This window comes from Artemia sp. Qi Xiang Cuo, chromosome 2 (assembly GCF_049724085.1).
Source record: "Artemia sp. Qi Xiang Cuo chromosome 2, ASM4972408v1, whole genome shotgun sequence".
NCBI lineage: Eukaryota > Metazoa > Arthropoda > Branchiopoda > Anostraca > Artemiidae > Artemia > Artemia sp. Qi Xiang Cuo.
In genome coordinates this window covers 25,286,514-25,301,078 of record NC_142795.1, presented here as the reverse complement: position 1 = coordinate 25,301,078, position 14,565 = coordinate 25,286,514, and the positions used below count along the sequence as shown (strand labels likewise).

The window sequence follows — 14,565 nt, the reverse complement described above, 5'->3', positions numbered from 1 at the left end:
ATGAGCCCCTGAAGAGCTCTCTATGATGTTCCAATGCGATTCCGATGGTGTACTTGTTGTTTTGATCGGACGCCATTTCTTAAAGGGGTAAAAATAAGCTGAACTATTTTTTAAAATTCCCTTAAATTTGTTTTCAAAATAATATTTTACTACTAAGAAAAATTAGATTCCTGAATCAGCTAGAAAAGCCAATTTTATCTCGCTAGCCAGTTTTGTTTTTTCGCCGAAAAAAACAAGTTTTTTCAAATGAAAGTAAAAAGCAACGGTCAAACTTAAAATGAATGGAAATGACCGAATATATAACGATGGCTACCGCCCGCCCCCTCTATCTGTCGACTGTTCGCTTTAGAGTTTCGACATATTGTGCGAAGTGTGGGAGCTTTGGTGGGTGGCAGGCCCCCACGTAAATAAAGAATAATTCGTGTTTTTTTTTTGTTTTTTTTTTTATATAAAGACGCTCTTGAATTAATTTCGATATTTATTTTTACATAATGTCTGCACGTTTTTAATGTCACGGTGGGGATTTATCTTAAATATGATGACGGTTACTGGTGGTTATCTGGCGGTTACTCAGCCCCCTGCTCTTCGCATAAAATTTAATTTTGCATAACAATGCTGGGGAAGTGGAGAAGGTGAATCCTTAAAATTATGTCTGAAGAGTCAGAAATGTCCCAAATAGCGCGATTGGTCGAAATATGTTCTTCCAAATAAAGATATCGTCCCTGTTGCCATGTTCGCCAACAAATCATGTACACTAAAAATTGAGCAAAACTGGGCGACAATTTGACTTTTGAGGCGAAATATCTCAGCCGTATAGCATCAATAACATATCAAGATAGAGTCTCAGACGAATACCTTCAACAGTAATTAAAGCGGGACACTAATTCTCCAGAAAAAGCGGCTGTACCAACTAATTGGTGGGTTCTAATGCATCAAATGTTGGAATCATGTTTACCGAAAGTAATCTTCGAGGGAAGGGTCCACAGTAGACCCTTTCTTGGAAGATCTAGGCATGGTAACTTTGAAAATGACCTCTTCTACTTTCTGAAATAAGCCCATGGTAGTATATCATATAGGAAGCTGATCCATCGACATGCGAAGGAGATGGTCCCAGCGTAACCCAAAAGGACGTCCGAGAAGTTTCTCAAGTCATGTGTTTAAGGGAACAAATTGCTTAGCGATATTGCTTTTCGCTAAACCGATTGACTATTTCAGAATTTTTGCTAATTAGCATTATGCTAATCATCGAGAATGCTTGTTTTGTGGCGCAAAGTAACACTTCATGTGGCACAAAATTGTTCGCGTCAAACACTTTTAAAAACTCACTTTACTGGAAGCCTGGTACCATTTTTGAAATATGCACTTGCCGTGTTGCTATTTGGGCTATAATGTTGCAATATTAGGTCTGTTGTACAAACCTTGAATTTGAATCATGGAGGATGATGTCATTCATGAAAAGTATACGCTATATGTTGTGTGGGCTTTTATGTTGGAATTCTAGCTTTACAGTTGGGATTTGTTACTTAAAGACCATTAAATACCAACTGTGGCAGAAATAAAAAGAAATTTGAAATGTTGATTTATCGTATTTGGGTTTCAGACAGTCATCACTGTAATTTTAACGATAGGTTATTTCTTGAATAACCATCAGTGGAAAGAGATTAAATATGCATTTATGTGCGAGGTCAGGGGTAAGGGGAAGGGGCTTGAGCCTAAAGATCTCACTTCTTGCCATCTGATCATACAGACAAAACATCCTTGCGTGATCCGGATTCAAACAAGGGTACGATAGCATATCCAGCTACTGAATTTTGCATAGTTGGGTTATTCGGGCTATCAAAACTGGCAATATAAACTACTTGCCTAATTGGGTATAATGCAAGGATCATATTACCCTCCGTGGCACATTTTTGGACGTCCCGACTCTTGTATTTGGAATCACTCTCTTGACGGTTGGTGCGATAATATTTGTAGCTGTAGGGGGAGGGGGTAATGGAGCAGAGTTGGTTTGGTTACTTCTGGGCCGTTTTTTTACAGAGGTCAAAATATTATAGAAGTATTTAACACAATCATTTCTATGTAAAAAAAAAAAAAATCTGGTTATATGAGTATTTTAAGTCAAGTACTTTGCTTTAAACTGATTATATTATCTAAACATAATTTGCAGAAGGAGGAAACAGGATCGTCTTTTGTTTTTCTGCAACTTTGTTTTACAGAATTATGACGCACTACGAAAAGCTTCTTAGAGGATATTTACATTATTGCCACATGTTTTTCAACGACTTAAAAATGTAAGAATAATGCTTAGATCAAAAAACGCCAACTCCCATTTCTCTCGTCCTCTATTTTTATACTTCTTTCTCTCTCACACACACTCATCCACTCTCTTTCTTTCTCTTCCTCCCCTCCTCTCCCTTTCTCTGTCGCCCCCTCTCTCTACACTCAGAAATTGAAGTTATATTCGCAACTAAATTTGTTCTTGTTTCTACTCGTCTGCTATACGATAAGATAAATAAATAAAATAAATATTTTCCTAATTCGAATAGCTCCTAATGATTTAGTAAGGAGGATTATTTTGATTTCTTTTCTTTTAGTTGAGACTTCTAAAAACCGAAGCCAATGTTGAAGAAATATTGCAAGAAAAAACTTTAAAGACTTATTACGAAAGATGCAGAAGTTTCTACAAGCCACCTGATGCACATTTTTAGCATTAAATAGAGAATTTAGTAAGTTTCTTGGGTGAGAATGAGCATGATGTTTGTAGCACTTTTCAATAAATGGTTTTAGTTATTTTTGGCTTTCTTTAAGTCTTTAACGAGAATGGGCTCCTCTAATTGACCTGGCACTGAAATACAGTGGCGTGAATTATCGAGGGCTGTTTAGGGCTATAATCTCCCCCTTCCCCCCTGCCGATTTTAGGAAGGGCTTAAAATTAGTAGTTATTATTTCTATTGATTTGAAATTAACTATAAAAAATGTTGTGTGTTCAACTATGTCCTCGATTGTTCTCAATTTATTTGCAAAATATTCTAAAAAAAAATGTTTTCAAAAATGAATATTATTAAGATGATACTAGTCAAAATGCGGGAAACTTCCGGGAAATCCTGAGTGTTTTGTCTCATTTAGAAAGAAAAAAGAACCTAGAAGTCAGAAAGAACCCTATCACTTAAGCTAGGAAGAAGGTGCAGACATAACGCAAGTCTAGAACACCAGAATGACTTCATTTGAATTGTTGGAAGTGAGATAAGGCACCATATTATTAAAGAAGCTGTGTAAATGAAATTTTTGCTGGGATGTTTGTTATAAACAGAGACCTATAAATAATGAACAACTTGCAGTGTTGATTGTAATGGTAAGGCAAGAGAAGGAGCTCTTGGCTGCTTTGAGAAACTTGATGCTGAAAGTCTGTCGAGGTTCATTGACCACCAAGTGCGGGTCATATTGTGCTGTACAATGCTATAATTAAGCTAGTATCATGACCGGTCATTATTTCGGCACAAGCCTGTATTAAAACAATGGGACTTGTGTAGTCTATGTTTACTTTCATGCCCGTAGAATTAACCATATATTGGGTATTTGTATTCAGAACTTGAGGCGAAATAGCATATTTCTTCTTCAATCGCCAAGAACTGTACTGTTTAATCCCAAATAAGAATATGCCTTACTAGCTTCATTTTCAGAAAGCCACCGGTATAATTGCTCCTCAGCTACAGAAATCCTCTACTGTAAGTTGGGCATACTGGTGTAGATCAGTGAGTAAAGTACTGAATAAATGTAACTATTTTGGCCGTTTTATCAACTAGAAGGGCATCTAGCGAAGGACAGTCGGCAGTTCATGCCCAGGACTTGCAACCAGACTTCAGATATTTGGATTTAAATATGGTTTTATGTTCGATTTTTACCTTCGATGTAGTTCCTGCTCAATGCAAGTTTGACTTCGTATATCAGTAAGTTATTGCCCGTTTTAAAGTTGCCACATTGCTCTTCACCGTTCGTATTGAAAACTTCGTATTGTTCAATCTTAGTAGTATTGCTTGACCCTGGGCTTGAATGGCTGTGAACTGATTAAGTCGGGCTTAAACTGAATTTTCTTAGATTCTACCTAAGCCATACTTTATACCTGATCTTCATTTTTTCATAACAATAACTGTGGTGACATCAATTACTTGGTGATATGCAGCTACAGTTGGCAATTAGACAACTAACAAATTTATTAGTCAAATAACTTAAACAGATTAAACGATGTGATTAACACCGCTATACTATGTCGGAGTTATGATTAAAATTCATGTCGGAGGAATAGTTTGCCACCATTCAAATAGCTTGAGGATATCAAAAGAAATTACATTTCACATATTTTCGGAATCTCATTTAAGAATTTCGCAACATTTTCGTTGGATAGCGTGTCTTATTGATTTTGTTGATATTGACGACGATGATTGGACCTAGCAAACCAAACTGTTCTTCAGAGACATCCTTACTTCATACGTTCGAATGAATCCTCTCACGACATTCTAGGACCACTGGGTCGATACGACCACCCCTGGAAAAAAAAAATAAACACGCATACGTGATCTATCTTCTGGCAAAAAGTAACAAATTCCACATTTTTCAGATAGGAGCTTAAAACCTCTATAGTAATGTTCTCTAATACGCTGAATCTGATAGTGTGATTTTTGTTAAGATTCTATGACTTTTAGGGGCTGTTTCCCCCTTTTTTCGGGAATAAGGCAAATTTTCTCAGGCTCGTAACTTTTGATGGGTAGGGGAGAGAGGGGCGATACCGCACGGGGGCGACTCCGTACGTTTGACCTGTCGTCTAAAGTTTTTGAGCTAAGCCTTTCAAAAAATTCACGCTAGATGCCCTTCATGTAACGCTCATTTGGCGCAAGTTTTAAATTTTGGAGAAAAGAGACAGCCGAGAAAAGAGGTAAGGAAGTTTTTATATGCTTGCTGGAAATCCTGACACATGTAGTATTTGTCAAATATTTTCTAAGTTTTTGTAGCTCTTGAGCCGTGAGTTAGCAGGATCAGACAAAGTATACCCCTGTTATTTGTATGGTAATTTTCATCAGTAAATATCAGGCCATTATCTACGAAAAAAAAATATTTCAAAATGGCGTCAACATGGGGTAACTCCGGACACTTTTTTGGGGGTGATTCCGGACACTTTTCGTGGTGTCCGGTTTCGCCCTGTACTGACGGAAGTCTTTCATAAGTTGGAAAATGGAACTATGTGTAGCTCGAAGCAGAATATTGGTAAAATTGACTGTATTCCTGTCGTCTTATAGAGAAACTGAAGTGATTTGTTTTGACTATCAAACTTTGTTTTCAACATTTACACTTAGACAAAAGTTACCCCTTGCCTTACAGCCTAGCCTATTTAAACATAACTACTCTGTGTAAAAATCTTTGTCTTGAATCAAAGTTGTCCAAGATTAAGTCTGCCGATTATTTAGATACTTTGTTCCAACTTTAAGATCCTGTGTTCAAGATTGGACAGCATTTTCTATGATTTGGCTAAGCTTAACCTTTAATTTCTATCCGAAATTAAGGTGTACTTTTGACTGTCTATGCGTTTAAAATAGTCTCGACATGTCACTGTTTATGGCAAAAATATTCAAGCTAATCTTAATCGAATATTCTTCAATACTTTCTAACTGGTGTACGGTACCAATAAACCTTACCCCCTCCCACCCCTCCTTGTTTAAAATACATACTCTGAATTGTATACATTCAATGGATTATTGTCTTATATATTATAATGTTTAGTTTTATAATATATGTGATTGGAACTTATAATTAGACAGTGATAATTCAAAAGGAGTCATGTGAGATTTATATAAGCTTAGATTTATAGTACACCTTCACAGCTATGCAGATCAGTTCAATTCATTTTCACCCATCATATTTAAAAATAATACTTATTATTAAATGATTTACTATTATGTTGAACAATAATCATTTATTCAATGCCTACTTATATCAGAAAGATAAACAGTAGTGTCTAAGGCTGTATCCAAGGGGGTAGAGGGTTTGAAACCCCCCGAAATGTTTGTCCGACTTGTAGAAACGTAAGAAAAATGAACATAAACAAATGATTGATGTGGTTTTTTAAAGTTTTTTTGTTTAATGTTTTGTATTATAATGTTAAACTTACGCTGCCTGCAGGCATCTTTCCATTCTATGCCTCAAAGCACACCTCAAAGCATGGCGTGACCTGTGTTAATTTCCATGTTGTTCTGTTGAGGTTCTGACAATTATAATTTTCTTTTACAGATGGTTCGCACCTACATTCGAAAGGGAGTGGTCCTCCTGATCCGGAATTAGTCAGGCGTGCTGTTATTCAATTTATACATGGGAAGTTGTCTTTCTGAGCAACCGCAGAAGAATTTTCCCTGAAGAAGAGTACCCTTGCGGATGCCGTGAAACGATACAAGGCAAAAATGCAAATTCTGAAGCAGAGTGGTGCTAGTGGTAGCAATTTTGACAATGACATTGTTCAGGAGAGCACTAAGCTTGTTTTTACTTCCAAACAAGAGAAAGAGCTTGCTGCATACCTCGAAAAATGCTCACTGCTTTACCATGGGCTGACTACCTATGCAACAAGAAAGTTAGCCTGCCAATGGGCAATAACATTGAAGATAAAATTCCCATCAAGCTGGAAATTTAATGAGAGCAGGAGTGGGTTGGCTAAGAGGTTTCCTCAAGCTGAACGCCAGTTTGTCCATCAGAAAACCCGAAAATACAAGCCAGGGTCGTGCTGCTGGCCTTAGCACTGTTGTAATTGGTGTCTTCTTTAGAAATCTTCAGAAGTTATATTGCAAGTATCATTTTCCTCTTGGTTAAATGTGGAACTGCGATAAAAAAGAATTACTTACGGTTTTTTAGGCCCCAAAGGCGATTACTAAAAAGGGAGTAAAACCGGAAACATAGAAAGTGTCAGCAGAAAGAGGGGAAAATACCACACTACTATGCTATACATCTGCACTTGGTGAGACAATTTTAGAGTTGTTTTATCTTCCATGGGTCAAAGCTACCAAGAAAATGTATTGAGATGGACCACCAGGATGCATTGGCTTAGCCCATCGCAGTGGATGGATGACTTTGGACAATTCCCTTTGTTCCATGGAACACTTTCTAAAAGAGGTCAAACCCAGCAAAAAAGACCCTGTTTTACTCTTGTTTGACAATCATGAAAGCCATATTTCAGTAGAATTAGTTTCCTACTGTAAAGATAACACCATCCACCTCCTAACCTTTCCTCCCCATTGCTCCCATCGTCTCCAACCCCTTGATGTTTCAGTGTATGCACCATTGAAGCATGCTATCAGGGAGTCATTTGACAATTGGATGCAATTAAACCCTGGTCAGAGAATTTCAATACATGAAATAGCAAAATTGGCTAAGCATCCCTTTCTGGAAAAGCTGAATCCTCAAAACATCACAGCTGGTTTTGAGAAGGCAGGAATTTGGCCTTTAAATCCAAATGTGTTCACAGAAGTCGATTTTCTGCCCGCTGAGGTGGCAAACCGCCCAGATCCAGCTGAACAGAATGCCTCAGAAACTTCCAATATGGATGATCCTCACCTTGGTTGATTTTGTGATTCATCTCCTGTCATGATGGGTCAACAGCAGTCAAACTTGCCTACGGCAGTAACTCCTGAAAGCATCAAACCATATCCACAGGCAAAAATGCAAGTGGGTCCGCGCAAAAACCGTAAAAAAGGCACAAGTAGAATTCTGACAGAAACGCCAGAAAAAAGAGCACTAGAAGCAGAGACTGAGCTAAGGCTTGCTAAGAAAAAGAAGAAGTCGCTAAAAAAGTCAAAGGTTTCACTCATGGCTGACAAAACTAGAGACAGCATTTCAGACATAGATATACAGCTCAATGACGAGTCAGATGACGAGTCTTTACATTGTGGAAGTATCAGTGAGTTTGAGACAGATGAAGAATTATCTTGTGGAAATTTTGTGCTTGTGAGGTTTACGGTTGGAAAGAAGCAAAACTCTGCTGTTTACTATGTTGGTGAAATAGAAGAAATAAGTGGCAGGGTAGCAAAAATAAACTACCTGCGCAAGTCTGGTAGGAAGTTCATCTTCCCTGAATGTCGAGATTGTGCAGAAACTGACTTTCAAGACATTATTATGAAGCTTCCCGCACCGGTATCAGTAGGAGGAACTGGGCGAACAGCCAAAGCTCTTGTATTTGGCTGTGATTTGGCCCAATTTCCTATAAAATAGATTTAATGTTACATTTAACTTGTATATTATCTGAATTAAATGTTAATAATATCTGAATCAATAATTACAAGCATTAAATACTGAATGTACAGAAATGCCCCATGTGTGTCCGAAGTCACCCCCTGGTTGGGGTGACTTTGGACACTGGAAGAGGTCAAACATTTTTTGGTCCCACCCATAAAGAAATTAATGAATTTCATTGAAAAAAATCACCAAGAAAAGTGAATAATTGAGCTATCTATTCATGTAAAATGGAAATTTCTATCTTTAGAAATACGCTTTTTAGGGGTCAAAATCCTCAAAATGTACGGTTTCACCCCTCTCTATACTAAACTTGATGAAACTTATATATTTGAAATCAGTGTAAAAATCCAATTTTTTTGATGTATCTATTGGTATCAAAATTCCTTTTTTTAGAGTTTCGGTTACTATTGAGACGAGTCGCTCTTACTATACAGTTCGTTAACACGAACTGTTTGATTCTCATTGTCGCTTGTCTTCTAACAACAGACAATTTGTTGTCTTTTCATACTGCAATCTTTTCAAAGATATTTGATTATTAAAGCAAGTCCAATTTCTAACAACGATTTTTACTAAGCTTCAAATTTTTGGTATTATTTTTTAAGAGTTTTGAATTTTTTATTTTTTGTATAAAGTAGTTCTATTTTTTATTTTATTTTTAATTAAAAAAGGCACTAGAACTTTTATCCCCTTTTTTGAGCCGGGTTATTCTTTTGATTTTATCAGGCTCGTAAATTTTGATGGGTAAGACTAAACCTCGGTTACTATTGAGACGAGTCGCTCTTACTATACAGTTCGTTAGCACGAACTGTTTGAAAACATTGAACAACTCTCTATGATGTTCCAGCACCCTGCTAGCTGCGGAGCAGAAAAAAGGAAAAAAAAGATTCCCTCGATGCAGAATATCATGGTTGCAGCCACTTATTTTGATTTTCAAGCCAATATATGTCCATTGTTTTTCAAGCCAAGGGAGGGTAAGTTTCCTATATAGAGGTTTAGAACAAGGCGGTTCTAATAGTGTACTTCTTGTTTGATCTGACTCTATTTTTAGGAGTTATGTGTGATTGTATTTTTTAGTGTTAGACGTGATCGTCTCTTACAGCGGTTGTTAGATACCGCTGCAACCTGGATTTTAATCTGATTCTAGTTTTAGGGGTTTTGATCTATTTTATTTTTTACTATGGGGCGTGATTGTCTCTTACTAGGCTGCTAGCTACCGCTGCAACCCGGATACTAAAACACAGTTTATCGTAAAAATTTGTTTTATATTAAAAATTATTTTTATTAATTACAGAAGCTTTCTAAATACAGCAATTTCCTTAAAAATGAGCAATTTTACAGCTCTCTATTATGATGATTAAATACCTACGATTATGAAGTCATTGATCAGTCTTGTCTTGACTATGAAAATGCAGTTTTTTCGTAAAATAGGGGTTTCAGACAAGGTGGCTCTAATTGTGTACTTTGTTTTTTGATCTGATTTTAGTTTTAGGAGTTATGATCTATTTCATTTTTTATTATGGGGCGTGATCGTTTCTTACTAGGGCGCTAGCTACCGCTGCAACCCGGATCATCTAAATAATGATTCCCTCTTATTACTTCAGTTACTACGGGCTTCAGTTTGTTCCTTAATGTAATGTCTTTGTCTTGTCTCACGCTAAGCTGAGAGAAACTAACGAAGAAACCGGTTTGTTATCGAGTTTTACGCAGCGTAAACTTGAGTGAGTGGTGTATAATACTCAAATACAAAAATTCCTTCCCCCTAAGGAAAATAAAAAAAGCTCTAATAATTTTTTTTAATTTTGAAAGCCTTATTTTCCACGGGGGGTGTTTTTAGCGACGGGGTATTTCCCACAGAGTTGTATTTTCCGCCGGGGGGGGGGAGGGTAAACGCCTAGAACCGTTTTAGATAAGGGTCTAATGTAAGACTTTATGGATTTAGGAAAGGGCGGTCCTCTATGCGATATTCTGTATAGGCTTAATTCGATTGATTTTTTTTAGCATAATGTTCATCCCTAAAGGGACCCCAAAAACAATCAGTCCATGGGCTTCACAAATGTTCATGTATAGCCTAATTAATTTTAATTTTGTGAATTTCTCCCATAAAATTGGGCGCGATTTTTGTTATATCGATGATTTTTTAATATCTGTTTCCAATGCAATGATATGTGTACTTTGTTACTAAAAAAAACTGTGCAAGGTATAGTTTCTAAAGCCAGAAGTTAAGCATAAGATTCGACTCTGGGTGGACAGTTTTCTTATCTAGTAAATTCTGATATATGTCCTGAATAAGACATATATGAAGTTTCTTTTATTTAGAATACTTACCATGATTTGAGGAAGCATAAGACTGGCCTCCTTGAGGTGAACTGTATCCTTAACTAGTGATTTTAAAACTAGTTTACATGGTTTTCCATTGCGCAGTACATATTTACATGGTTAGATAGCCATTTTTCGTGGGTCTGCCAACTTTTAGAAGTCATGTACACGAGATTGTGTGAACCCAATGTGTTGGAGGTGTTCCACGGGTGGTTCGAAACATGCCGTTTGAAATACGGCATAGCGGAAGTGTGCCGCACAGGATGATGTACCAAACACTCCGAGATGTAGCCTACATCAAACAGCCGGAAGGGGGTTACCCCTCGCCATACATAAATTTTGTTCTTTATTTCTAGATATTAAATGGGAAAATATTGGCCCCTATTTTCTTTATTTGTCAACTTTTTGCAAATATCGATAGGCTATCCTACTCGTGACACTTATATGAGCTATTTCGAAACAATGAAAATCATTGAGAAGCCAAGAGGAATAACCTCTCCCTAGTTACGTTATTTGTTTGGGTTTCTATGTTCCTACTTATGTCGTTTTATTTTAGGAGCATTATTCGCAGGATTCTATTAGATTTACATATAGTCGTAATATACTGCACTGATTTGAGGAGAGTCTTCGACTTCTGGATTCTCCTTTGTACCGAAGAAGCTCCACGTCTCCTAGTATTAGAAACTAATTTTTATAGGCCCTATCGTTTTTTTTTAAGTTAGAATCAAACTGTTTTTATAATAGATGAAGTGAATTAAAGACGTAAATGCGACACTTCTAAAATAGTTGCAAATAAAACTAATTAAACTTGTCTGTCTGGACTGCAAGTCATTATATGAAATGGCCAGGAATTATCGAAAGCCTTTCAGGGTACAGCCGAATGATTACAATATCAATAGACATTATAATTAAGCATCCATCTACAAATTAACACCTGTGTTCCTAATAAATCATAATAGCAAGTTTGGTAAAAACAAAGTGTTGGGCATTTATTAAATTTTGTAACTATTCAAGGACAGCTTTTAAGTCAAGGTCAGCCCACGTTATTATTCATGTTTTGTGAACATACATTTTGGTCTGTTCAAAATAACATCGTTACATCTAACTTGGTTCCCATATTGCCCCTATATATTCTTGCACTAAGCTATTTTTTAGTCTTTGGGAAAAAATCATGTGTGTAATCTAGCTTAAAACCAGTTATGAAACTTATAGTTTAATAGATGGCACAGGATGTTTCATAATATTAGAAAAGATTTCTGAAATACCAAACAAGATTTTGGTTGTACTTGGCAAGATTTTGATATTACCAGGCACGATTTTTGATAGCCAAAAACCAACTGCCACTTTTTGTGTCCACGGACAGCTTTTGAGGTGGTCATATCGTAAATTTAGGTCCATAAAAGGCGCAATCAAAAGTTCATATTTTTGTGGTCAAAAGTTCATAAAGTTTATATTTTTTAAAAAAATCAAACGGGAGGCCTGAAATTTAGGTTTTAGTAATCAATCATTTTAATTCTTCCATTAGATCCTCAATTTCAACTTCTACAAATTTCTCAATCTTATTGGTAAATTTAGTTTCTAGTAATTGATCTTTTAGTTTTGCCAGTACTGCCTTAACTTCTAACGACATTTTAAATCCCTTGTAACTTCAACTTCTGCAGCTGTCTCTATTTTAATGGCAGATTTTTGTTCTAGTAATTAATACAAACAGGAGAAAGTCTACGGCTCCTTATAATTATTGGGAACCGCGGAAAAAGGGTCCAGAGCCGGTACCTCATAAACCTTACTGTCCTATCTAGGCAGCGTTGTCAGCTCTTCCGAAGGTTGTCCCATAACAAATTAATAGGTTTGCAAAGTTGTAAAATAAACGATTTAGCCAACATTAGAATATAAATATACCAAAAATACTGAAACGAAATGTCAATTTCTGACCCGTCCAGGGTCACGATGGTACGTCAAGGAGTTTACTGCACGCGTTAGTGTTGCATGTAGGGTGTATCCAAAACATACCTAGCCCTCATATCAGCCAACAAGTTGCACGTGAGTCAATCGTACGACAACGTTTGATAATGGTAATGCGAGGCTACATACAATGTGAAATTTTTCTTATCATAAATTAACTTATTCTCATTTCTATGGTGTGTAGGGCTAATTTGATTTTTTCTACGCATTAATGGCGGCGAAGAAGGGTATTGATTATCTCAGGGATTTTATTATATTGCATATCGCCCAAACGCGGTCTTTTAGTGTGAAAACGCACCAGTGTGACCAAAGAGACTATTTATTTGAATCGATCCTTAGCTACTCGACCTATGAGGGGAGTTATCTTTTTCTTTAAGATTCGTAGAAACCTGCTATTTTTGAGGACCGATTCGGATTTGTTTTACTAGCCAATAATCTCGGAGGATAAGTGATCCTACTAATAGGATAATTCTTCCTTAAATATCTGAACCCACTATTATTTATCATGTTTGCGGAAGCGGAATTATTGACGAACCCTACAGTTGTTTAAAGCATCTGATTCACAGGATATTCAACAAAATTTGATGCCCGTATTCATTTTTATATGCAGATGTGATTCCGGGTTTTTCAACTTCCGACAACTCATTTCGGTTCCTAATCATTTGCCACCAAATCTCTTCTAGTTCCAGCCAAATAATTTTAGAAACTAAAAGAAACAATCGCAAACCCTTATAGACTAATAATGACAAATCCTTACATTACACTAATTTTCAGTGACTTCCCTATCTTTAAGCTTATGATATAATCTTTCATATGACAACGCTAAAAAAAGCTTACGGCACTAGGACCATTATAAAACATAAAATCGCGAAGAAAGGAAGAAAACAAGGACAATTAACAGCCAGTGAAAAAATTGAAAATTATGCAAATATTTTGGTTAAGACCTGTCAAGTGGAGGTCTTGACCGAAATATTTGCATAATTTTTCAATTTTTTCACTGTCTGTTAATTGTCCTCGTTTTCTCCCTTTCTTCGCGATTTTTTGTTTTATCTTGATTAGCCAGTGTGGTCTCAGAAATTATTTACTTGGACCATTAAGGTCCAACCGGTGGTGCTGATCTCCGTTTCCTGGCCCTTTCAGCCAGGAGGTGCATTGGGGGGTTGGGGGAATGACGACGCTAGGAATATAAATTGAACAAAAAAGATTGAACAGCAAAATTATTGTAGATTCGTTCATTTTTTGCACGATCAAACATAAATACGAGTCTAATTTGTGGCTAATCTAATGGGCGTAACAATGAGTGCGAAAGAATACTAGAACATTAAAACTTTTTTGTTTTTCAAAAAGAGACACCAACGCTTCTTTGTAGTTAAATTTCAGTTAATTGTCCTGAATTCATAAAACAGCTTATTTTTCCAAAAGTTTATAAGGGAAAAAACCGTACCCATGAGCTGGTAATAATAATTATTTTAACCCACTAATAAACACAAGAGAAAAGTAGAGTACATAGAAAAAAGACAGGAAAGACAAAAAAAAACATAAATATGAAAACTCTACAAATAAACGAAAACATCGTACGGCCATGTAACGTCTTTCGGCCGTACCATGTGTCCATGGTACAGCTCGATTATAATAACCGTACGTTTCAATTTTGACTGAACTGTCTTTATTTTTTGAACTCAAGTGCGCTCAGTATTGGTCTTAGACGAATGCGCTTAACGGGAGTGTAGGAGGGGTATTTTTTGCAGGCGGGGCAAAGTATGGGATTCTTCGATTTTGTGTGCATTTGTATACGGTATAAGCCAAAAGTAATGATGCTTAGCTGGGTACAATCAAAACTTTTTTTTCTAACAATTAAAAAAGGGCACAATTTTTAGAGGAGGCCATAACTTTTTATTTGTTTTTAAGGGATGTTGAAGCATTTTTTAACAAGAGAGTAAAGATTTCAGGCTATGACTAATTGCTTGACAACAAGGTTGCTACGTATTCTTTGCTGGTTGTGGTACGCATTTATCCGAA

The 14,565-nt window shown here is 36.5% G+C and overlaps 2 protein-coding genes across 2 annotated transcripts in view; both read left to right on the top strand.

The window, feature by feature from the left end:
* The window catches only part of Ccdc58 (Coiled-coil domain-containing 58), a 30,284-nt gene extending 27,500 nt beyond the window's left edge, over positions 1-2,784 (top strand). The window contains exon 4 of the mRNA XM_089099941.1: positions 2,595-2,784. Coding sequence (XP_088956067.1) covers positions 2,595-2,708 — 114 coding nt within the window. The 3' untranslated portion in view covers positions 2,709-2,784. The remainder of the gene's footprint in view (positions 1-2,594) is intronic.
* Positions 2,785-7,101: 4,317 nt separating this feature from the next.
* On the top strand, positions 7,102-7,599 carry LOC148955050 (uncharacterized). The gene has a single exon (XM_089106058.1). The coding sequence runs from the start codon at positions 7,102-7,104 to the stop codon at positions 7,597-7,599; it is 498 nt and encodes a 165-aa protein (XP_088962184.1).
* The last annotated feature ends 6,966 nt before the right edge of the window (positions 7,600-14,565 follow it).

Bases quoted from the DNA above. Each gene is read 5' to 3' on its own strand.
- LOC148955050 (XM_089106058.1), top strand. From the start codon at position 7,102: ATGACTTTGGACAATTCCCTTTGTTCCATGGAACACTTTCTAAAAGAG.